Genomic DNA, 24657 nt, shown 5'->3' with positions numbered 1-24657 from the left:
GGGCGAACTCCACACGGGTCAAGGAGGCTCAGGGTTTGAACTGTGGACCTCCCATGTGGTAGATGGACGCCCTAACCACTGGGCCAAGTCCACTTCCCTGGGTAATTTTTATTTCGGCAACAGAGGCCTTTACTAATGTTGAGGGAGATATAAAAAAGACCAGATATTTGTTATCTCTTTGGTTCCCAGAAGCCCATGAGAGAAGACTGTACCATATGGTCAGATTTATTAAACGGAGAGCTGGTACCCTTCCAGCCACACCACAGCTTCCTTGCTCAAAAGAAAGAAATGAGAAGGCCAAGGTATTTGCCTCTGATAAATATATTCATTTGGATAGAAGACCTAAGTACCATTTAAGACGTGTGGGTTTGAAAACAAGGACATAGTGCCACCAAGGCTAAGAGTAAACAATTTTATCAGTTTTCAGTCTAGTCCGTCTGATCAAGTAAGTTTTCCAACAGCCTCACAGTTGACTTTATCTGCCTTAAATACGTCAATATCCCTTTCCTCAAAATTCTCTTATGGCACTGACATTCTGCCACATATTTAAACTCCTCTGCCCCATTTTAGGGTGCTCTGTAATTAGACTTAGCAACCCATCCAACCTCATTCTTCTTTTCTCCCCAATACACACACTCTGATGAGTCAAGAATATCAGCCCCACAACCCCATGGTCACAATCTGTCCTATCACCATGATGTCCTCATTTGTCCATGCCTTGGAATATTCTCTCTCCACTTCCAAGGAGCTCCCCTTCAAGGCCCACCTCTTCTGGGATGACTTCTCTAACTCCTCCAGCCTCAGGATGCTCCCTCCTATTTAACATTTTCTTAACAAATGTCCTTTGCTGCTTCTGTTGCCCTGAGGAGCAGGAAGCAGCAGTGAGTGACTGTTCCACTTCCCATGATTAATTAGAGGCAGAGCTGGGACTAGAACCCGAGTCTCTGACTCATGCAGACATACAACCATCTGTACCCTGGCCCCTGCTTGTAGACAGTATATAACCGGAACTGTCTCCAAAGGCAACTCCTGCCTTGTTATTTCCTAACTCAAGAACTGGCTTCTTTTTGCATCTCTTCAAAAGAAAATGGAGCATAAGCAGACACCTGCCAGTTTGGCTGTATATCCCTGGCATTCTGCCATTGCCATTAACAAAACATTTGGGATGCTAGAAGCTATGCTTGGCCCAAGCCCAGGACAGTAACTTGTCAGCCAAAGGCTTCAATTCAAGGATGAAAGTTTGACATTCTCTCAAGTCAAATAAGGTCCAGAGACATCTTCACATTGGCTCAGCAGCAGCTTCCAAATCTATGAGCAAACCTTGACAGATCCTGCTTCAGCTGCCTCTCCCTTCTTAGTCTTATTTCTCCCATGATCACCTCTAAGATCTGCTTTTTATACTTGATCTTTTTGTAACATATCCAATATTGTTTTTAAGGGCACTCATTTGATTTGCTCACAAAACCCAATGGAAACAAAATCTAGGAGTCAAAATGAAATTCTTGCTCACCCAGACATTTTCAACACTTAAAACAATTTAAAATTTTGAGTAACTTGTTGTAAAGTTAAGCTGACAATTTTTGAATACATTTTTCACCTTTTATTTCTGTCTGTATCATCCATCTTAAAAGAATAACAAGATTCCCATACATGCAAACTGGACTGCTGTCCAAGCTCTATAAAATGATAATTCAAAGAGTCAAATCATTTTAGTCTCTTGACAGCAACAATATGGCACATTTGGCCCTCAATCCTAAGTAGTTTCCCAGAACTCTGAAGGGCAGAAAGAATCTCAGGAATACATCTGGCACTTGATTTATTCAGCCAGCAGCTGGTTGCTGCCAGCTATGTCCTAGGTGTTGAAACCAATTTTCATTTAATACACATCTACAGAAGAATGCATGGTGCAAAGAGAACGGTTATTTACGCCATTAAAAGGCTAAGGGCTTTCAGAAATCTCTCTCTGTACTATAGATAGCTATACCAAAAAGCTCTGCCAAAACCTGGAGAAAATATATCTAAATCTCTGATAGGTATATTAGTTAGCAGAGAGTTTAATATGACAACATAGTCTAAAAATGTTAATTAAAAATAGTTGCTTTGGTTCACATTTAAGACTTTCCAATTTAATAAAAATGTTTTGCTGTTAAGAGAAATTCTGAATATGTATCAGTCCTGAATTTCAACCTTCAATTTCAATTGTATATTTTACTATAAGAGTATTAAAAAACATTAACATTTCAAGCTAAAGACATTTGTCACAATTTGATATGGCTACTGTAGCCTCATCTTTAAGCTGCCAAAAGACTTGGAATGGCTGAGGGTTTAAAGGACGATTATTACTGCCAGGGTGGTGAAGGCGATGTAGGAAAACATGGGACTCACAAGGCAGAGACTGCATCATGGGAAAAAGGAAAAGAACCAACAGCTGGGCTCAGGAGGGCAGGAAAGGTGGACAAAAGAAAGAGGCGGCAACAGATCAGGGATGCTTTCCCTCTTGATTACCTTTCTCCTAGAGACCTCGAGGGACCACCCTATTCTCCACAGCAACCCAACTCCCAACTCCTTCCCATTTCTGGTAAAAAGAACCCAAGCAGGGAGGCCAGAGTTAGGAATGCAGGGCCTGAGGCAGAAGATGACTTGCAAGAGTCAAGCCATCTTTCCCCAAGAGCACCCATTACTGACAAGGACCTCTCTCCCCACCAAGGCTTCTCTACCTGCCATGCCTCTCTTCCCTGCCCATTCCCTCCTATATCCAAGTAGGAATCACTCAGATAAAAGGTAAGAAAAGAAAAAGAAGACCTGTATTAGACTTTTCATAATGACAGAATTTATAAGTGGAAACTTAGTACTTATTTCTTTTCATTATTTAGTTTTTCTTTGTTGCTGATTTTATATTTTCTACATAGGATAAGTACTCTGCAATAATAATTTCTTCATCTTCCAGAGTTGAGTCAAGATAATCTTCTTCATGTTCTGGAATATCTTCCAATATTTCATTGACTGCTTCTGTCTCCACATCTTCATCTGTTGAGGCACTAGAAGTACCTACAATAAAATAAAAAATTGTAGTAATAAGGGAGTTAGGTGAGAAGAATAGTAAGAGAAGAAAAACCCATGGAATGATTGCACTGATCAAAGTCAGCCTCAGATATTGCTTTTGCTGGCCACACTCTCAAACCAGCCTGCAGAGCAGATGGCCAGGAATGTCCTCCTCAGTCTCCATTTCAGCCTATGTGGATGTTACATTCCCAAACTGTCAGCATCCGATTTAACAGGAACGCTTGGCTGTCAATTCAGTATTCAGAGACCTCAGGCCTACCTGCAGAATCTGAAGGGGATGTGGATGGTGTTGATGAAGAATCTTCCACCGAGAACTGTAGGTCAGGAGGAAGTGTTCCTCCGTTGTGAGCCAGGGTCTGAGCTGCCAGCTGGACGTTCCCCCTGAATACTCTCAGTGCAGCTCCGGCAGCTACAGCATCAAAACCCATGTACACCAGCTAGGGAAGAACAGAGGGAGGTGATGGCCGTTGATGATGAACTGCAGCTACACAGCCTGAGACTGACCTCTGGTTCCACATCCAACATTCCTGTCTTCCACACAGGCACAGCTAACACAGTCTCATCTTAAAGGCTATAAACTTTTAAAAACTCATGCCCTATATACCACTGCCCTTTCAGCACAGCTCATTCTTAGAGCCAATATGAGCCTGAAGCAACCTGGAAAGGACCCAGGAACACTGGGGCCAAGTCATCCTTATACTGGATCCATGTCCAATCATCCTAGTAATAGGTAACAACCTCCTGGGCTCCAAGAAAAGTGTTGTAACACTAGTAACCGTCAGTAAAGTAGCTACAGTGTACTTGGCGTTCTAATTGGTGTGTGTGGCAGGCTTAAGTGGACAGTTATCACTTCAGTCACAAAGTTATTAAGCAGTGTTTCACAGGAAAGTTACATCCTTTTAGGTCACAGGCAGAGACAAAGGGCTGATAAGAGAGTAGGATGATACAAAAAATGGTACACATATACAAGAGGAGAAAATCCTTCAGAAAGAACTACCAGTTGCTTTCTTATTTTTCCTACTCTCAGGAAATATCTCTTGCTTTTCTTCTACACCACCTTAATTCCCTCATGAATGGGTGGCCTTCTAGGGTAGGTCCAAAGCAAACCTAGAGCCCAGAGAGCCACGCCATCAGCACAGACTCCGCCTCTGGCCCTGTCATCAACCTTGAAACCCCAGCCAAAACTGCCAGAGGGGCACATGCATTTTCACTTACTTGATCAATGTTTTCCTGGGAAGGACTGTCTTGATGGTTGTTGGTGTCAGGATCTGAATCATTTAACCACCACATCTGAGGATTAGTGATAAGAATCTAAAAACATACAGAAAGACACCTTACTACGGATCACTAAGAATTAATCACTTACACAAATAACCGACTGCACACCTTTATGTGCACAAGCAAACAATTCTAGGACCTTATAATGGATTATGCAAAAGATGCTCTGGAAGCAGAAAAGAGAAGAGAGGCACCTAATCCAAGTTGGGGCTAGAAAGGCTGCTGTTCAAAGAATGCTTCCTGCAAAAGGTAACGTTAGAGATGAGGTCTGAAGAACAAGCAAGGTTAGCCAGGCAGAAAGATGGCTTCTCTTGAGGAAAAAGAGGTAGAGATTAGCCACAGATAGCGGAGGGAAGAAGTACTCTGAGAAAACAAGTTCTGCTAGGGTTTAGACTTTGGGGCTAAGAAGTTATGAAAATCTTTAAACAGATTTCTTAAGTGCTCAGGGCTACCCAATACAGTTTATCTTTTGAAGGCTTCATGCTCTCTAAATTTAAAATGTCAAAGACTTCATTTAACGCTTGATCTCTTTGCCACATGATATTTCCTCTTAACCTTAAAAAACCCTTTTGAGGAATTTCCCCTCTAACACTAAATACTTCTGTATTAGTCAAATCTTTTACAATAAGAATGTATTTAGGTACTACTTATATAAGTGAAATCTATTTTTGGACCCCATCAGGACTTTTCTCTCTTTCATATTTCTCCAACACGAGAAATAAAACTAGGTATTCAAATACATTTTAAAATTAAAATATATATTGAAACTGAAGCTCAGGGATTTTTAGAGTGGCAAAACTATTTTGTATGATAGTATAATGGTGAAAACAACATTACGCATTTGTCAAAACTCAGAATTGCGTAACACAGAGTTAGCCTAAAGTAATTATGGACTTTAGTTAATAATATATCGATATTGGCTCATCAATTCTAACAAATGTACCTGACTAATGCAATATGTTAGTAATAGGAGAAACTAGTAGGGGGTGGGGGCGAGTGGTATATGGGAACTCTGTACTATCTGCTCAATTTATCTGTCTGTAAACCTAAAACTTATAAAAAAATAATATCTATTAATTTAAAAAATAATAACTTGTAGGAATTTGTGAGGAATGGAACAGAAAGAGGTCTTGAGTATAAAATGTAAAAATGGAGAATGGCTCCCCATTACCTGCAGGATCAAGTATGAACTTCCTGACAGGGCAAACAAGATGATACTTGCTAATCTGGCTACTGCCCACCTGTCGAACCCCATCGATCCCCTCCTCCACCCAGGCAAACTCCTAACCTAAGCCTCAGTAACTCTGAGCAGCAGCTCCAGTGTTCCTGTGGTCTCTTGCCTCCAGCCCTTCACACTGGTTGCTGTCTGCCCAGAGAGCCTTCTTCTGGCTGTCTGACCAGTTTCCTTTATCCTCCCGTAGGCCTTCCCTGACCTTCCCATAGCCTGTGCTCATTCCTCTTGTAGCCTTCACCCTACCGAGCTCTATGCCTGTCTCTCACTTCAAGTTACTGAGCACCTGCCCCTATTAGGTATTCAATGTGCTCACTGAGCAATAATCAGTAAGGGACCTAGGTAAAATTACTACTAATCAGGATCCCCACCTGTTTTGTTGTTTGTTTTTTATTTAGGAGGTGCTGGGAAATGAACCCAGGACCTCATACATGGGAAAGAGGTGTTCAGATGCTGTGCTACATCCATTCCGGGAAAGAAAGTTGGGTTGGTTGGTTGGTTTTGTGTTTAGGAAGTACTGGGGATCGAACCTGGGACTTTGTACATGTAAAGCAGGCACTCAACCACTTGAGCCAAATCCACTCCTCCAACTTGTTTTGTCACTCTAGGGTTATCTTCAAAGATTTTTTTTTTTTTAAGATTATTTCTTTCTCTCTCCTCCCCCCCCCCAGTTGTCTGCTGTGTCCATTCGCTGCGTGTTCTTCTGTGACCGCTTCTATCCTTATCAGCGGCACTGGAAATTCATGTTTCTTTTTGTTGTGTCATCTTGTTGTGTCACCTCTCCGTGTGGGCAGTGCCATTCTTGGTCAGGTTGCACTTTCTTTCGCACTGGGTGGCTCTCCTTACAGGGCGCACTCCTTGCGCATGGGGCTCCCCTACAGGGGGACACCCCTGCGTGGCACAGCACTCCTTGTGCACATCAGCACTGCACATGGGCCAGCTCCACATGGGTCAAGGAGGCCCAGGGTTTGAACCACGGACCTCTCGTGGTAGGCGGATGCCCTATCCATTGGGCCAAGTCCGCTTTCCTCTAGGGATATCTTCTCTCTCTCTCTATCTCCCCTTCCCCCCACCCCACCCCAGTTGTCTATTCTCTGTCTCTTTGCTGCGTCTTCTTTGTCCGTTTCTGTTGTTGTCAGCGGCACGGGAATCTGTGTTTTTGTTGCGTCATCTTGTGTTGGCTCTCCGTGAGGGCAGCACCATAGTTGGGCAGGCTGCACTTTCTTTCACGCTGGGCGGCTCTCCTTACGGGGTGCACTCCTTGTGCATGGGGCTCCCCTATGCGGGAGACACCCGTGTGGCAGGGCACTCCTTGCGTGCATCAGCACTGCACATGGGCCAGCTCCACACAGGTCAAGGAGGTCTGGGGCTTGAACCACGGACCTCCCATGTGGTAGACGGATGCCCTAACCACTGGGCCAAGTCTGCTGCCATCTAGGGATATCTTTTATACACACACACACACATACACACACTATTTATTTATTTATTTCTCTCCCCTTCCTCCCCACCCCGGTTGTCTGTTCTCTGTGTCTATTTGCTGTGTCTTTTTTGTCCACTTCTGTTATTGTCAGCGGCACGGGAATCTGTGTTTCTTTTTGCTGCATCATCTTGTTGTGTCTGCTCTCCGTGTGTGCGGCACCATTCCTGGGCAGGCTGAACTTTCTTTCGCGCTGGGCAGCTCTCCTTACGGGGCACACTCCTTGCACGTGGGGCTCCCCTACGCGGGGGACACCCCTGCGTGGCATGGCACTCTTGCGCGCATCAGCACTGCGCATGGGCCAGCTACACATGGGTCAAGGAGGCCTGGGGTTTGAACTGTGGACCTCCCATGTGTTAGACGGACGCCCTAACAACTGGGCCAAGTCCGCCGCCTAGGGATATCTTTAAACAGCCCCTTTGCCAACATATACTAGACACTTTTTAAAAAGAAAAAAATTAAGATAGATATTCAAATAAAAATTTTAATTCAAAAAACCTATATTGAAAAAATACTAACTAAACTTTTAAGGACCATTCTCCCAGCAACGGAGGCTTAAGTATAATTCAACACTCTCTTTCCTCCATGGTGGAAATTATGCCTGTTTATGTGTACTGTTAACTCTTTCTGTTGAAAATTAGAATCTTGCCCAAAAAGTCCTGCCCTGTGGGCTGTGTCAAGTTGTGAATAAGGACAATTGTCCCTGAGCCAGGGAGGCTGGTCCAGGAACCAAGCATGGGGACCATCATTCTGGCTCTGTAACTGGATTAGAGAACAAAAAGGAGCTGACTCTTGGATCCAAAGTCATGAAGAGGATGGCCCCACAAGAGTGGGGCTCCTTGAATCAAGGAAGGACACTGGTGAACAGCTTCTCTAAAGAAGCAAAAGACATGGTGCCTGGACACGGAAGCAGGGACTGAGCACATCTACTAGTCAGCGTGAGGCCAGAGAGACTGGCTAGGAGTGCATTACCTTCAGGGCTTCATCCAGATTTCCACTTGCCTGATGGAGGGCCTGCTTGGCTGCATGCATGGAGTAGCCCATTCCTCGCAAAGAGTTTATGCTCTCCAGGCGGCGTCTTTTCTTCTCTTTTTCCTCTTTCCTTATTTGCGCCAATTCCTTTAGGAAAAAAAGCAGTCGAGTTACGGATTGAGGTTTTAGAAAAAGCCTTCTAAATCTATGCTCTGCAGGACTCTTCAGGTTGCCAGGTTAAGCAAAAATGTGAGCGTGAACCTCTGTTTTACTTATTCTTGTCCAGTCAGACAGCATGAGAGCTAGAAGGGAAGAGACCTACTGGTGATTCTCCTGAGGGCAGACCAGTGGAAATTAGAGATTCCAGTCCACAGCAGGAAGGAATCGAGCGCCTCATGGTTACTACCTGGCATCAGAACAGGCTGCGGGAGCCCGGCGAGTACTCTCACAGAAGGTAGCCAGAGAAAGGGGGACTGATCAGCGTCTAGAAATAGAGTAGAGAAGATTCCTTTACCAGGTGGGAGGACTTCTCAACCTGTGACGAATCACCTGGGGATCTTGTTAAAATGTGAATTCTGAATCAGTGGGGGATAGGGGGGTTCCTAGGTGATGCCAATGCTGCTGACTGGACACAACTGAGAGGAGAGCTGGGACAAAGGCTTCTGCACAATTTAGAGCTTGTTCAGTTTTTGTGGCTTCACAGGGAGAGGCTCCACCATAAGGGGCAGTGAGCACCATAAAGAAAACAACTTTTTCTCCATTGATGTATGTATCCTGCCTCATGTGCTGAGCTCAGATAACAAGTGCCCCCTCTACCTTCTTCCTTATGGCAAGAATGTGGCTTAATCCCTTAGGAAAAGAAACACTGCTAACCAAAAATTTCCACAGGATCATCAGTAGGAAGAGAACAAGAGACTGCTGAAAGCTTTTCCAGGGATTAAGACCTCCTTGATTTGTAATTAAAACATAAGAAAGCCTAATGATGAACTCTTTGGACTTGCCACAGCACCACAGCTTTGCTGGCCACTTCCTTTCCCCTCTGCTCTTTCTGTGGGAGGCCCTCCCCTGTGTCCACACTCCTGTTACAGGCCTGTCTCCTGGTGGCCAGGCTCTCTCCACTCCAAGCCATTCTGCAAAGTGCAAGGGGATTCATCATCTCCCCCACCTGCTCACAACCCTCCAGTGGCTCCTTACTACCTGCTCAAATCCTCACTCTGACCTTCAAGGCTTCAGCTCCCTTGGCCTTCCCAATGTCTTCAAGTTGATCCTATGCTGCTCCACTATAGTAAGCATGCAGCCAACAAATTATTCTCCCTGCTGTACTCCCACCCCAACTTGTGAGTCACATTTCAACTTTTATGCTTTTATTCCCATACACATTCCATGTAAAATGTCTTTGCTATGCTCCATCCTCTGCTCTCAATTAAGCTTCTTCCATTTATATTTTAAAAGGCTAAGAAACATGCCTAACATTCAAGCACAGACAAAGACTTTGCTGGGCAGTCAGAGGACTCAGACATTATCTAACATAAACCTGACACAAAATTGGAGCCTCAAAAAATACTTTTTTTTCCTCATTACAAATGTAATGCTATCTAATGATTAATTTCTTTTAGTCATGTAAACATCCAAGGAAATTAAGGCATTTTCTGATATTTCTCCTTACACTAAAGTATGCACAGTACAGTCAAATCTTACATAAGAACTAGGTTCTAAAGTAAGGGCTTACGGTAATAATTAGGTATGGTCAAATTTACCCATGAAAACCTCAGGAATACTGCCATGCTGAATTTCACAGTCTCTTCATACTTTAGTCCTCTAATAGATCTTAAGTTTCTTTCACCAGATAAGAAACTGGCCTATACTCAGGACCATATACAAAAGATGCAAACTTTTAAGAATTACGTTTTACACTCTGCTAAGTGAGAAACTCAAACCTAGAGCCTCAGGAACTGAGAGGGCAGGATCATATCTTGTGTCTTAAGATCCCAGGGAGGTTATGTTCTACAGGGCACTGTTGTATTCCCAACATCCATTCTACCCACTTTTCAAGTTTGAGAGACTTGAAGAGGTCCAGAAAAGGGTGACCCTGGATGGGCTAAGCTAATGAGAGCAAGCCTGCATCTCCTGCCCCAGCCCTAAACCAATCAGACCTTGGCACTATCCACCCACACTGATTGGTTCAAGTGTGGCTCAGTCAGTGAGAAGCTCAACTTCCTGATGATTTTGGGAGCCAGACTATCCCTCTTAGTGTGACTGGAGGACATGGACAACATCGAGGGGAAAGGCCATAAGACAGCAACCAAGTCCCCAATGACATTACTAAGTGAATGAATCAGCTAACCCTGAGAACTTTCCCTAGACTTATCCCTAAGAGACCAATAAAATTTCCTTTTTTGTTTGAGCCACTTTGAATTTTTTATTTTTTATTTTTATTGCTTTTAGCCAAAAGCATCCTAACAGATACACAGCCACTGAATGGGATCAGCTGAACCATGTACATTGTTGTTTTTACCTCTATTTTTACCCAGGGGCACAAATGACATAACTCCACTATACTTTTAAACATTCGTTTTTCCCACTTATAAAGTTATGGAAGTGAAACGGTAACTTTTGCCACTTCATAAAATAGTATCTCTTGGTTTTTCTGATTGTAAAACCTTAATCAGAATACTATTCTCAGATAGGACATGGAAAGTACATGAGAAAATCAGAGTTTTAGGGTTTTACCACTTATTTGACCCATGGCCCAGAAAAGTCAATCTCTGAGCCATTTGTAAAATTAGAAATACCTGTCCCTAGCAGCCTCAACAATGGTCACAGGCAGAACAGAGTGACATCATCATTGTGATAAGTTTTATAAACCATAAAATATACAAATGTAAGAAATGATTATATAATGAGAATAATTTTTCAAACTCTCTCATTTTAAAACTCTGGCAGTGGCCACCAGAAGTTCTGAGGGGAAGAAGAAAGAAGAGTAAGTGCAACATGGGGATATTTTGGGGACACTGCAATTGTCCTGCTTGGCACTGCAATGATCCAGGCGATTATATATTTTGTCAAAACCTATAAAACTGTGTGGGGTAAAGTAAAAACTATAACGTAAACTACAGTCCTTAGCTAGTACAATGCTTCAGTATGTGTTCTCAATTGTAACAAATGTACCACACTAATAAAAGATGACATTAATGTGGGAATGTGGGGGGTGGTATATGGGAATCCCCAACCTTTTTTTTTTTTGAGGTATCAGGGCCGGAGATTGAACCCAGGACCTCATATGCAGGAAGCCAGTGCTTAACCACTGAACCACATTGGCTCCCCCTGAGTTGGTTTTTTTGTTTGTTTGCTTGTTTTTTTTTAGTTTTTAGGAGGCACCAAGGACCTCCCGTGTGGGAAGCAGGAGCTCAACTGCTGAGCCATATCCATTCCCCTCCCCTATATTTTTGATGTAACATTTACGTAATCTAAATCTTCTTTAAAAAGAAAAATATTTTTTTAAAAATAAAGTTATAATGAAATTGCAAGAGAAAAAACAAACAGAAACAAAAAAAACATTGGCTTTCAAATGCCCTATCAAAGTTGAGTAAATCCCAAACTCCTATCAGGCCATGAATAGTAAAGATGTTACAGGAGGCAGAATGGATAGGTATGTAAAATAAAACAAAACAAAACAACAAACAAAAGCAACCTGGCTTTCCAAATGCTAAAAGAATCTTATAATCTAAAGTAAAAAATTTACTGTGGACAATGTATGCTCTTCTATTTGTAGTGAATTAGACTCTTTAAAATGCAAATACACACAGAACTTAGTTTTTTAAAGTCTTTGCCTTTACCTATTCATTGACTTCTACAGCAAGGCCCAAGGGCAGGAGGTGTAGCCCAGTGGTTGAGGGCCTACTTTAAAGGTCCTGGGTTCAATCCCAGGTACTTCCTTTAAAAAAAGTGTAGTGTACACACACACACACACACAGAGCAAGACCCAATGGACCATGATTTGGATGAGCAGTCAGAGCCAAACTAAGGGAAAGAGAAAAAGATAAAGCTTGTGTTTTAAAAAGAGAAATCTAAAACCATGATGATGGTGGTCCCTCACCACCATCTATTACCAAAACTTTTTACCCCAAAAAGAAACTCTGTACCCACTCAGCAATAACTCGTCATCCTCCCCTCCCCCAGTTCCTGGTAACTTCCAATCTACTTTCTATTGCTATGAATTTATCTTTTCTAGATATTTCATGTAAGTGAATCATATAACAGCTGTCCTTTCTGTCTCGTTTATTTCATTTGGCATATTTTTAAAGTTCATCCATGTTGTAGTATACATTAGAGCCTCATTCCTTTTTATGGTTGAATAATATTCCATTGTATATGTATATGCCACATTTTATTTATATTTATCTGTTGATGGACCCCTGGGTTGGTGCCCCCTTTTGCCTACTGTGAATAATGCTGCTATGAACATTAGTGTACAAGTATCTGTATTCAGTTCCTTTGGGTATACACCTAGAAGTGGAACTGTCAGGTCATATGGCAATTCTATTTTTAACCCTGAGGAACCATAAAACTGTTTTCCACAGTGGCTATACCATTTCCCAATCCCACCAGGTTGTTTTATATAGTGATAGTTTCGTACCTTTACTTTCACAGTATAATGCTAGCTGTGCTTATGATTTGACTCATGTTTCTAGGTGAAAATGTTACCCTAATTATAACAATGACCCTATGGAAAAGCCAAGCCCCCTTTACACTATGGTTAAAAAAAGGAGAGATTGCTTACACAACTATACTGAGTTACTTGCCACCATAGCAGGAAATTGATGCAATCAAAAAAGACTAGTTTATTGGCAAATACTTTAAAAAAAAAAGAGAGACTAGTTTCTCCTTACTTCCCAATCTGAAGTGAGTTATTAATACCTACTGTGGATTTTTTTTTCATACTCAAGAAAGCCAAGATATCCTGGAAAATAAACTCTTGCTATTGTCTCAAGTTTCACAACCCACTCAAAGAACAAGGCACAGACCCCCATCAAGTGCCCAAGACCACGTTAAGGTACCTCTCTGCGGTTGGTAATATGAGTGGCTGCATGATCCACATTCCCATCACATGCTCTTAGGCCAAGCCGGGCTTCCTGGGCAGTAAAGCCCAACTGCAACAAATTGTGAACTTTTGATGGATCAATATATAACTCTTTAAAGAGCTGACGTGCCTATAAACAGGGAGAAAATGTAAGAATCATACAACTGCAGGAATGTTAAATAAACTTAACACGAATCTAAAGCCAGAAAAAGTAAAATTGTACCCCAAGTGAGTGTGTGTCAGATTTTAGATAAAAACTCTAACTCCAACCTATTATCAACTAGTATGAATGAAAACTGACAATACTATCTCTGCTTATACAACATACAGGTAAGATGAGAAAACAGGCTAGGTGTTTTAGAAGGGACTGGTATCCATTATCCCTTGAGTTTGAGTTGTGCACATGGCATGGCTAGAGAGTACATTTCATAACCTCCCTTGTAGGAAGGTGTAGCCAGGTGGATAAGCCTATGTCAATGGGATGCAAGACATTATGAACACAATTTCTGGGTCATCTCTTTAAAGAGGCTTTTCCTGGATACTCTCTTCTCCTCTCTACTGGCCGAAAGTGACATTAACAGGAGCAACCTTGGATACCACATCCTAAAGTAGGCAGAGCTACTTCACTTGCCCTGATCTGCTCAGCTCTAAACGCTAGATGAGAAACATCTATCCAATTAAAGTCGTTGGATTTTGAGGTTTCTTTACTACAGCACCCTGCCGCTACCTTAACAAATATAAATATGTTTATGGCATATGTGAGGGAAAGGGAAAGAGACACATGTTTCTCACGAGTCACAAACTGTAAGTTTATAAACCACTTAACTTCTGAAAATTGGGCGGGGGAAGCAGGTGAAAATATAACAACTTTGAAGTGGTCCTTCTCTTACCTTGTTGAGATACTCGCAAGCCTCTTCACCATTTCCACTGTGATAGTTTCGAATACCCTGAAGCAAGTAAAGTCTTAAAAACAATACCTTCTCTTTCCCACAATTTCCCTAAAATTATTGGGGGGAAAAAAGGATAAAACTGTCATTTCTAATTACAGATATGTAATACATTTGTAATCATTTTTGCCTCCAAAAGGGCAAAATAATATTACTAAAAATTTAATATATTCACTCTTACTGAAGCAAAAGTGAGGCTCTCCAGAGTACAACATTCTCTGTGCCCACAAAGAAATGCTATCAGAAAACTCCTGTCTACAGGCACCAAGGACAGTGGCTCTTCTGGTCAGTGGAGAAGTATACAAACACCAAAACCGCAGACATCTGATGGTGCCCTGCAATTTCTAAGCTGAATTCTCATGACTTATTAGAAAAATCACCAAAGAAAAATCCTTATTCAAATCAGAGCTCTGTGTGAACTGTTACTGATCAAAGTATCTATTTTATGCATTTAAATCTTCCAGTAGACTTTCCTAGGCATAAATAAATCATTAGCTTCCTCTTGGTCAAATGTGATCATCAGTGGTGTTCTACAACTAGAAACCTGTTGATCTAGGCTAACTGCTGCACAGACAGAAGACACAGCTAGATCTGTGAAACATTTAACAATCACTTTTAAAAGACAGCTTAAAAAGAGCATACTGCATAATATAATAAAAGCAACTTCAGACTATAGTCTAAATACTTGAAGAGGAATAAACACAAATTCTAGAAATGGCCTAAACCATTCACAAAACAAATTACCATAACATACTTTTATGTGGACCAGTCTCTGATGATTTTCTCCATAACAATTTTTAAAGCATTTCTGGGCCAAGTTTAATTTTTTTTCTGCATCATCTAGGCATTCCAGTTGTCCCAAGCGGAAGTAACACCATACTATATCCAGCTGGAGCACTGCATAGTTATCTACTGTATCCAGTAGTTCTCTGCAACACTCACTGTGAGAGAGAAAGGAAATGACATCACTCGAAATTAGCATTTAAAATCTTTTTGTGAATTACTAGAATTCCTTTCCAGTTTTTGTTGTATTTTCAAAGACTGATCTAAAACCAAGATCCCCAATATTTACAAAGAAAACTGTATTTATAATGTGAATCCTTCCAATGGGAAAAAAAGAAGTTTGGGCTCAGGAATAGCAGCTTAAGACCATCTGTCAACACATACACATACCCCTTCTTGCTATGCTGGCAAAGATGTCTTGGCAGGAAGCTGAAATTTGGGCCACTGTGTCAGAGCCTCTTGGCAAAGAGGGGCAACCTTTGCCTTAAAGCAGGGGTTTCCAACCCTGACTGCAAATTAGAATCACTCAGATGTAAGGGAGAAACAATTTTCTTTTTGAGAAATACTGATGCTGGGGCCCCATCTGGACCAATTATAACAGAAATGCCCAGGTATGGGGCGTGAACACTGTATAAAAATCTTCCTAGGTGATTCTAACGTACAGTCAAGGTCGAAAGCCATGGCTTTAGAAACACACAAAAAAAGCACTACTCACTGAGAATGCTTCACCTGATAAAGACTCTAACAAGGCTATCATATTCAATCACATTCAAATTGGGAGGAAAATAAATCCAGAAACTGCCTGGCTCTAAGTGCCTAGGTGACTTCTTGACAGTATAGGCTAAATGCATTTTCTGACAGTGGCAGCAAGATAAACCCAGGTATTGAGAAAGGGAGCAGAAAGACAAGGCAGTAAACAGAAGTCAGATTGGTCCAGGAAGAAATATTAAAGATGGACATAAAGATCATCTTCTTTTTACACTGTGATTACATTAAAAATTCATAATGCAGGAAGCATGTGTAGCTCAGTGGTTGAGCACCTGCTTTGCATGTGCAAGGGTACTGGGATCAATCCCCAGTACCTCCTAAAATAATAGTAATAAAATAAAATAAAAGTTTATAATGCAAATCTAAATCTCAAGTCTGAACTCCTCCTTAAATATGGAAAACATTTGGAATCATATATTAACGAACTTAAAAGTCTTTGGTCTATTTTTATTGGTATTCTACTAAAAATAAGACTGCTCTTGAATAAAACTACAAAGTCCACATGCCCACAAGCTTCCCATCTTGCCAACTGAAATCTGCTGAAAAATAGAAAAACCAAAAGGAACTTGGTTTTAACATTTACCCTTTAGGGTAGTGGTCTCCTAAGTAGAATGCCTGTACTATAAGGTACGCACAAGACAATCCATAGAGGTGCAAGAAGACTATAATAGAGCAGTATTTTTGTTTGTTTATGGTCTCTTTCTTTTAAGTTCCTATTCTTTATGAATATTTTAGAATAAAGACACCATACACATACATGTGTGTAACTGGTAAGAGGCACTTTCTCTGAATCTTCTGCTCAGTCTGCAAACATGACTTTGAGAAGAGGAAGAACTCTGTGGATTGGGGTCTGATCTTACACTCATGATGAGATTTACTGATCTGCCTGTGGAAATGTTCTGATTTCTGTGACAGACTATATTCTGCCATTCAGAGGAAAGCAATGACCATTTTGCCAGTGCTCAATTTCTTGCATGTGGAAAACAGGCTCTTTCTTGTTTAATAAGCATCCAGAGCAAGGATGGCTATTATCTTGTTTCAGCTGAAAATAAAATCAGTATGTAGGTATTTCAAAAGCTCAACCTAGAACTGGGTATTTGTACAGCAAAAAAAACCAGGTATAGGTCTCACATTAAACAGATATATTTCATTCTTTTAGTTTCAAAAATAACACATATTTAGACCTATAAAAGAGACCAAGAAACCAATAATTGCATACACTCCAAGTGAATTAGGTATGTCAGGTTTTAGATAAAAACTTAAATTTGACCTATTATCAACTATTAGAATGAAAACACTTTCTTTGCTCACATAGCTTACATGTAATATAATGACAACTGTATCTATAATAATTTTGAAACTGGTAGTTCTATATTCGAACCTATTATATCATTTAGAAAAAAGTTGTTTTTTTAAAGCCTTGTATAAAATTGTGTCTTAGACTATATTAATATTGCTTTGGTTTATGGTTTTAGTAGTTTTAATATTCAACACTGCCAATAAATTTTCATGTTAGAAACAACATTAGTAAAAATAAATTTACCACCTTTATTTAAATAAATTCTGCCAAGCCAAGCTTTAGAAAAATTAAATCCCATATGGGCTCAAGCCAGTTATTTAACAGAAATTATATGTTTGCCTTATGAGTTTTAAAATTTTATGTAAAATAAAGAAGAGCAATAATTTCAAGAAAGGTAGGCTAAATGTAGCTCTTTGTCCCTACCCCCCAAGAAAGGTTGGCTGAACAGTCATTTTCAATTTTATTACTAGTTTTAAGGAATTACAGGGTGCCTTCAACAGTATAAATAAACTATGTTCCTATACCCCTCCATCCCTCCCCTTTATGCCATTCTTGGCACAAGTTACATATTTATACAGTATGAGCTCCAAACCATTGATTTATCATCACGTTTTGTGCACTGACCTTTTAGATTCTGTAGAAAGTTAAAAGTGGAGTTACAAATAGAAAATACAATATTACTGATATTTATATTTACCCATGCCATTATCTTTACTGGAGATCTTAATTTCTTCATCTGGCTTCAGCTGATTATTTAGTGCCTTCCTTTTAACCTGCAGAACTCCCTTTAGTGTTTTTGTAGGGATGGTCCAGTGGTGATGAACTCCCTCAGTGTTGTTTTTTTTTAATCTGGGAATGTCTTAATCCTCCCTCATTTTTGAAAGACAGTTATGCTGGATATTGAATTCTTGGCTGGCAATTTTTTGTTTTCAGCACTTAAAATATGTCTTTCCACTGCCTTCTTCCTCTTTGGTTTCCAATGAGAAATGAGCACTTCATCTATTGAGGTTCACCTGATTATAAAAACATGGTACACTGTGGGTCTATTTGGATTTATCCTGTTTAGAATTCACTGAGCATCTTGGATATATATAATCATGTCTTTTGTTTAATTTGGGAAATTTTTCAGCCATTATTTCTTTGAATATTTTCTCTGCCCCTTTCTTTCTTCTCTTTCTGGTATGCTCACAACACATATATTGGTATGTTTGACCGTGTACCACAGGTTCCTCAGGCTCTGTTCACTTTTCTTCATTCTTCTTTCCACTCCTCAGACTGGATGATTTCAAATGTTTTATCTTCATGTTTACTGATTCTGTCTTCTGTCAGCTCCAATCTGCTACTGAACCCCTATAAAGAATTTTTTGTTGTTGAGGTACCAGGGCCAGGGATTGAACCCAGGACCTCATATGTAGGAAGCCAGTGCTAAACCACTGAGCCACACTGGCTCCCCTGAGTGGGTTTTCTCATTTGTTTGCTAATTGTTCACTTTTTCATTTTTAGGAGGCACCAGGAACCAAACCTGGGACCTTCCCATGTGGGAAGTAGGCACTCAACCACTTAAGCCACATTTGCTCCCCTCTAAGGAATTTTTAATGTCTTAGTGTGGCCTTCAGCTCTATTTAGTTCCTTTTCATAATTACCCTCTCTCCACTGATATTCTCTTCTGCCAGTAATCACTTGCCTTGGGCATCCACTTGACTGTGCTCCCAGAGTTCTGTAGGAAACTTTTGTGAGCTGCCTTCTACACATACGGCAAGTTCTGGGACAGTAAGCCCCTCAGGCCATTGCCAGATTGGACCATACATACATATTCCCAGCATGTGCAAGGAGGTTACTCTTCTCCCTTTGAAACTGGGACTAGGAATACACACAGGGAGCATGGGCTGTCTCCAAACTCAAGAGATTCTATTGCTTTTAAACAGTCTTTTTCTTGATCTGCCATCTGTCCTTTAACTGTCTTCTGGAGCTTTGAGAAAGACATTCTGCCAGTTCTTGCTGGTTACTCAAGGCTTCTGTGGAGTGTTAGAGCCTGGAAGTTCCTCACTCCACCATCTTGATCAGGGAGGACGCTCAAGACTTGCTTATAAGCTTTGCTAAGTGGGACCAGATGAGCTTTTCTCTAGGGCTAATTCTGCCCACTACTTGGGGTAATCCCTTTCTAAGTACTCTATCCAATGTCCCACGATTACAAAGTTTTCCACTCTGGCTGGTGGGAACACAAAACTATTCTTGGTCATTTGTGCACTCTGAGGATTGTTCTTTCTGCTGCTTTGGGTTAGTACTTTCCCCCAGTGTTGAGTAGTTTCTTCACATGCATGCACTGATCATTACTCAGTGAAGATTCAAAGATGACCGACTGAAGATCTCCAAAGTACTCCCTCTGAGCAGCTCTCATCTTTCAGGATCTCTGCCCTGCAAACCTCCCAGATTCCTAGCTCCCTCTCCAAAATTCAAGGGAGACTACCAGGCTCTGCCTGGACTTCCCCTCTCTACACTGTGGCCTGGAAATTCTTTCTGGGCAGTAAGCAGAAGCAATTACAGGACTCACCTCAACTGTTTCCCCTATCTTGGGGATCATGTCCTGCACTGCCTGAAAACCACTATTTCATATTTTTTGTCCAGTTTTTCAGCTGATTCAGGCAAGAGGGTAAATCTAGTCCCTGTTTCTCTCTTTCAGCTAAAAGTGCAAGTCCTATTTTTAGTTTTAAATAGGGAAAGAAACTATTCTTGATCATATTACATACCATATCTCAAGATGCTAATAAGGTGTTAGGGTCATGTATAACGGAGTTGTGATGAGACATCTAGGCTACTTGGAGAAGATAGAAAAATAAAGTCAAGTGAGAAAGAAAATGTAACAATTGAAGTTTCCCCCACCTAAATTACTGACTTGCATTAGATTTGCTATCTTTATAAAGAGGGGGAAATCACACAAAAAGTATCCTAATAAGTTGGCCAGAATAAACAGAGGTTTGGGGTGGGGAAAGTCATTACCAAAAAAACACTGACATGGTGAGCAGGTGTAGCTCAGTGGTTAAGTGCCTGCTTCCCATGTACAAGGTCCCAGGTTCAATCCCTTGTGCCTCCTAAAAAAATTAAAAATAATATAAAATAAAAAGCACTGCCAATTATTATTATATCTATCGCTTAACTAAACAAGTTAATATACTGGGAGATGTAGATAGACTTATTTTTATTCAGGGGTTCCCTAGATTCTGAAAATTATTTCAAGGACCTGTCCAGGTTAAAAGATTAAGTAAGGTTTGTAAAGATGAATCAAGATGAGTTATATCTCAACAACTACTGTAGCCAGATGATGGATGTATACTAGGTCTATTTTTATATATGTTTGAAATTTCCCATAAAAAAGTTATGTTGCATGAAGCAAGCCTGACACAAAAAGGCAAACACTGTATGATTACCCTATTATGAACTAAATATATTATGTGAAATATATTGTCAAATATGTATATGAGTAAAATTGTATATATATGACCATTTTTCTTTGAAGCTGAACAAATGTAGGTTAATACTACAAAGTGTTAGTATCAGACAAAAGAAAACATTATACTAAGTGAAGGAGACCAGACACAGAGTACTACATATTGTATGATTCTATTTAAATAAAATGTAAATATAAACCCATTTATGAAGATAAAATTAGAATAGCAGTTATGTAGGGCTGGGGAAGAAATGCTAAGGGGTGTGGAGTCTTTCTTTTTAGAGTAATGAAATTGTTCTAAAATTTTTGACATGATGAATGTACAATATTGTGATTATACTAAAAGCCACTGACTACACACTTTGGATAGATCATATGGCATGTGACTATCTCTCAATAAAACTGCTTAATAAGCAAATAAATAATTGTGCAAGAATAGGCAGAAATAGCAGCTATGTACAGCAGAGGAAACAGATTGACAGGTGAGGAATTTTCTTGTTTGTTTTTTATTATTATTGAAATAATGAAAATGCCTTAAATGACTGAAGTGATGAATGCACAACTATGTGACTACACCAAATACCACTGATTGTACATTTTGGATAAATTGTATGCTTTATTAATATGTATCAATAAAACTGGTTTAAAAAAAGTCAAATATTTTGTACTTAAATTGTATTAGACACCTGTAATCAAGAAAAAAAAAAGTTAAAAACAATTTTATGGAGGGAAAGAAAAAACTTCCCTGAATTTTAAGAATACAACTTATATTCTGCACTGTTTGCAATGGAAGAGAACAAAACTGGCATCCAGAAAGCAAAGACAAAGAAGCATGGTCTTGGTTTTCATAATCCCATTTTGCCCCTCTCTTCCTAAATATGAGACAATAAATCCTCTTCTGCTTAAGGTAGCTTAAATTGGAATTTGTTTACTTAAAATCCAGATGGTCTGACCAATGCTGCTGGGATACTATAAACATTTTTTTCTTCTTCTTGAAGTACAGGCATACCTAGAGATATTGCAAGTTCCATTCCAGACCACCACAATAAAGTGAATATCACAATAAAGTGAGTCACATGAACTTTTTGGTTTTCTAATGCATGTAAGAGTTATGTTTATACTTTATTCTATCAAGTGTGCAATAGCATTAGGTCTAAAAAAGCAATGTACATACCTTAATTAAAATGTGACAGAGAGACACGAAGTGAACAAATGATGTTGGAAAAACGGCACTGACAGACTCGCTCAACGCAGAGTTGCCATAGACCTTCAATTTGTAAAAAACGCAATATCTGCAAAGCGCAATAAAATGAGGTATGCCTGTATAGAGTATTTTCTTGAGAATTTACCAAAATGGAAAAGAAAGTAACACTAAAGTTGTTAACTTTAATATCAACTATCAAGTTACATGTTTAACATTCTTGTACTATAGTCTCATACAAATACCATTTCCTATTAAAAGGAACCAGGAATCCTTAGGGAAATTGCCAATTCCCAATATGGGGCAAGAAATGTCCGAGAGGAATCTGGATTATCTTTGGGTACCAGAGACTTTAGACACTACAAAGACTACCAGTATCATGTCAAAAAGACTCAGGAATACAACACGGATGAATTCTAAGGACATCATGTTCAATGAAATAAGCCAGACACAAAAAGATAATATATGATCTCGCTTATATGAAATACCTTGACTATGCAAATTCAGAGATACAGATAATAGGTTATATGCCATCAGAGGCTGGGGGGTTAGGGGCAGGGTATGTTATTGCTTTATGGGTACTGAATTTCTGTTTGAGATGATAAAAAATTGGGGTAATGGATGTTGGTGATATAGCACAATATTATGAATCTAATTAATACCACCCAAATCTGTACTTGAAAGTGTTTAAAACAGGAAATTTAAGTTGTCACTACAAAAGGTTAAAAAAAAAAAAAAGACTTAGGAATCACCTGCTAGCCAAAGATGATTTAAGCACTGAGGTTTGAAACACATCAAATGTGTTAAAAATTCAAGTGCTCATGGGGAGCAGATGTAGCTCAAGGAGTTTGGCACCCACCTCCCACATGGGAGGTCCCAGGTTCAATTCCCAGTGCCTCTTAAAGAAGACGAGCTGATGCAATGAGCAGACACAAGGAACAGGGAGTACATATGGCTCAAGCGGTTGGGTACATGCCTTCCACATGTAAGGTCCCAGATTTGGATCCCAGTGCCTCCTAAAAGAATGAGCAGACACAAAACAAGCAGACAGCAAGCAGATAACGAGTGGAAACAACGAACAGACAGGTGAGGGAGCAGTCTCCGGGAGTGAGGGTGAAAAAAATAAATCCATGTGTTCATACTAATACTTAAAGAAAATCTCATTGGTCTCACTTATTCTGAAAACAAGAAAATAAAGGCAAAGAACTAAGCATTTTATTCTATCTTTCCTATATACTCTGTACCCAGCATAACCAAATAGCTAATAAGGAAAAATATTTCTTTACAGATTCCACCCAATAAATACAGAAGGAATAGGAGAACATCACCACTTTGTACCCTCTAATGAAACAATGGATTTAGGGAAGCATGATCAATGTCCACATCAAACCATTAGGTGAAAAGACAATGAGCTAATAAGGAACTTAATAATAGTTTAGGCTGACAACATACCACCAAAAAAAGAGAACATCCTACATACTTGGGAAAAAAACAACACACACATATGTATGTTTATAAAATACTTTTCTTCATAGGGAAGGGTGATCAATTAAAAATGGGAAGAGGAAAAAATTGACAAATTCGTTTACACCATACCTACTATTTTACAATAACCATTGCCTTAGGTGAAAATAAGAGAGTCTGAAATGAACAGGGGAGGGAAAGGAACCGAATAATTTGGGTCATCTTCTTTAAAACCAGTATTTTCCAAGTACAAAAGTTCTTACCAGAAGTATTTGTCAGCATCCAATAGACATGGCAATGCTATTCCATATTCTTTTCTTTTCAGGAAAGCTCTACCCTTCTCATGATATCCCATAGCTAACATAAGGGCCTAGGAAAAAACATGGATTTTTAAAAAAATCACTTTAAATTATAATAAAAACAAATTCTATTAAAAGCATATTAATTATTTTAAAAATCTAATAAAGTAAACCCAAAAACAAAGAAGATCACAACTAAATCTAAAAGTCAAATTAAGAAAAATTTAATTAAAGCTTTATTTCTTTTAAACAATGAAACAAAACACTCCATATACTCTAGCTGATATGGCCATAACCTCACCTATCCCTTCGTTTTCAGTAGTTTATTTTCGTATCTTCAGAGCTATGTCTATTTCTAGTACTCTATAATCAAACATAAAAAAACGTCTGGTAATGCCTATTTCCTTTTAAAAAAGAGCATTCATTTCACTTTCTATTCTTAATCAAGTTTTTTTTGAAGTATAAGCTATAGAACTCCCAACACAATTTTTAAAAGCTGATCTAAAATTGTATTTAAGCTCACCCATTTTTTTTAGATTTGAATTTTTATATAAAGATTTTCCAAAAAGATCTAGACATCATTATTTAACATAGGATAACAAGACAAATAATCACCAAAATTTTAAAAAAACAAACATCGATCCACAGCTATAGTTATAAAGTTCTCTTATTAAAACTTAACCCTAAATCTCAGTTTTAAACAGAGTAATTCATATACTGAGGACCACTCAAAATTGTGCTTTAATAACAGAAATATTAAAATTTACTGTTAATAATTATTAGAGCTCTTTATTATAAGAGATTACTGGACCTTAGGCTCAGAAATTGGTCTCAGGGTTCAAGTTGGGGAATTCTGTTATAAAGACTCCCTTGACTATATTCAAAGGTGAAATCACCTGCAACCTAATCCAATTTATAGAATAGGAAAAGGCAGTAACAGGAGATAGGGGAGAGTTTTCAAAATCACCTATCAGTCTTTTCCTACCCCCTATTCTGATGCATCCGTTAGGGAATACAGCCCCTAATAAAATAAACCAAACCAAACCAAATCAAAACAACCACTGCAAGAGGGAACCAGTTAAAATGAAGGCAGTGGGTCATATCACATGGGCACAATGAAAATCACTGTAGGACAGCAAGATCAAAATATTTTGTACTACTGCACTGAAAATCAGAGGGTAAGATTTGTTGTATGCAACTGCTCAGGACAAGTTTTTATTCTGTTTATAAAGCTCAAGAGGGAAAAATTTTTAATCCTTTATAACATTCCAAGATAAAATAACAAGAAAGCCACCAGCGTTCTGATAACAAATTAAAGAACCAATCATAAATTTCTTACAGCACTT

General features: G+C 39.5%; 1 protein-coding gene across 2 annotated transcripts in view; it reads right to left on the bottom strand.

The window, feature by feature from the left end:
* Positions 1-1585: 1585 nt before the first annotated feature.
* Positions 1586-24657, bottom strand: part of NUB1 (negative regulator of ubiquitin like proteins 1) — a 37994-nt gene continuing 14922 nt past the window's right edge. For both annotated transcript variants that reach the window (XM_023584009.3, XM_058298010.2), the window contains exons 8-15: positions 23276-23382; positions 14806-14992; positions 13995-14102; positions 13082-13234; positions 8025-8171; positions 4279-4374; positions 3323-3500; positions 1586-3048 (exon numbers count right to left, since the gene is read on the bottom strand). In XM_023584009.3, the coding sequence (XP_023439777.2) occupies positions 2870-3048; positions 3323-3500; positions 4279-4374; positions 8025-8171; positions 13082-13234; positions 13995-14102; positions 14806-14992; positions 23276-23382 (1155 nt within the window). In that variant the 3' untranslated portion in view covers positions 1586-2869. The remainder of the gene's footprint in view (positions 3049-3322; positions 3501-4278; positions 4375-8024; positions 8172-13081; positions 13235-13994; positions 14103-14805; positions 14993-23275; positions 23383-24657) is intronic.

Source organism: Dasypus novemcinctus, chromosome 5 (genome assembly GCF_030445035.2).
Source record: "Dasypus novemcinctus isolate mDasNov1 chromosome 5, mDasNov1.1.hap2, whole genome shotgun sequence".
In the NCBI taxonomy this organism is placed as follows: Eukaryota; Metazoa; Chordata; class Mammalia; order Cingulata; family Dasypodidae; genus Dasypus; species Dasypus novemcinctus.
Note: the sequence above shows the minus strand (reverse complement) of the source record. Positions and strands in the feature narration are given on the sequence as shown.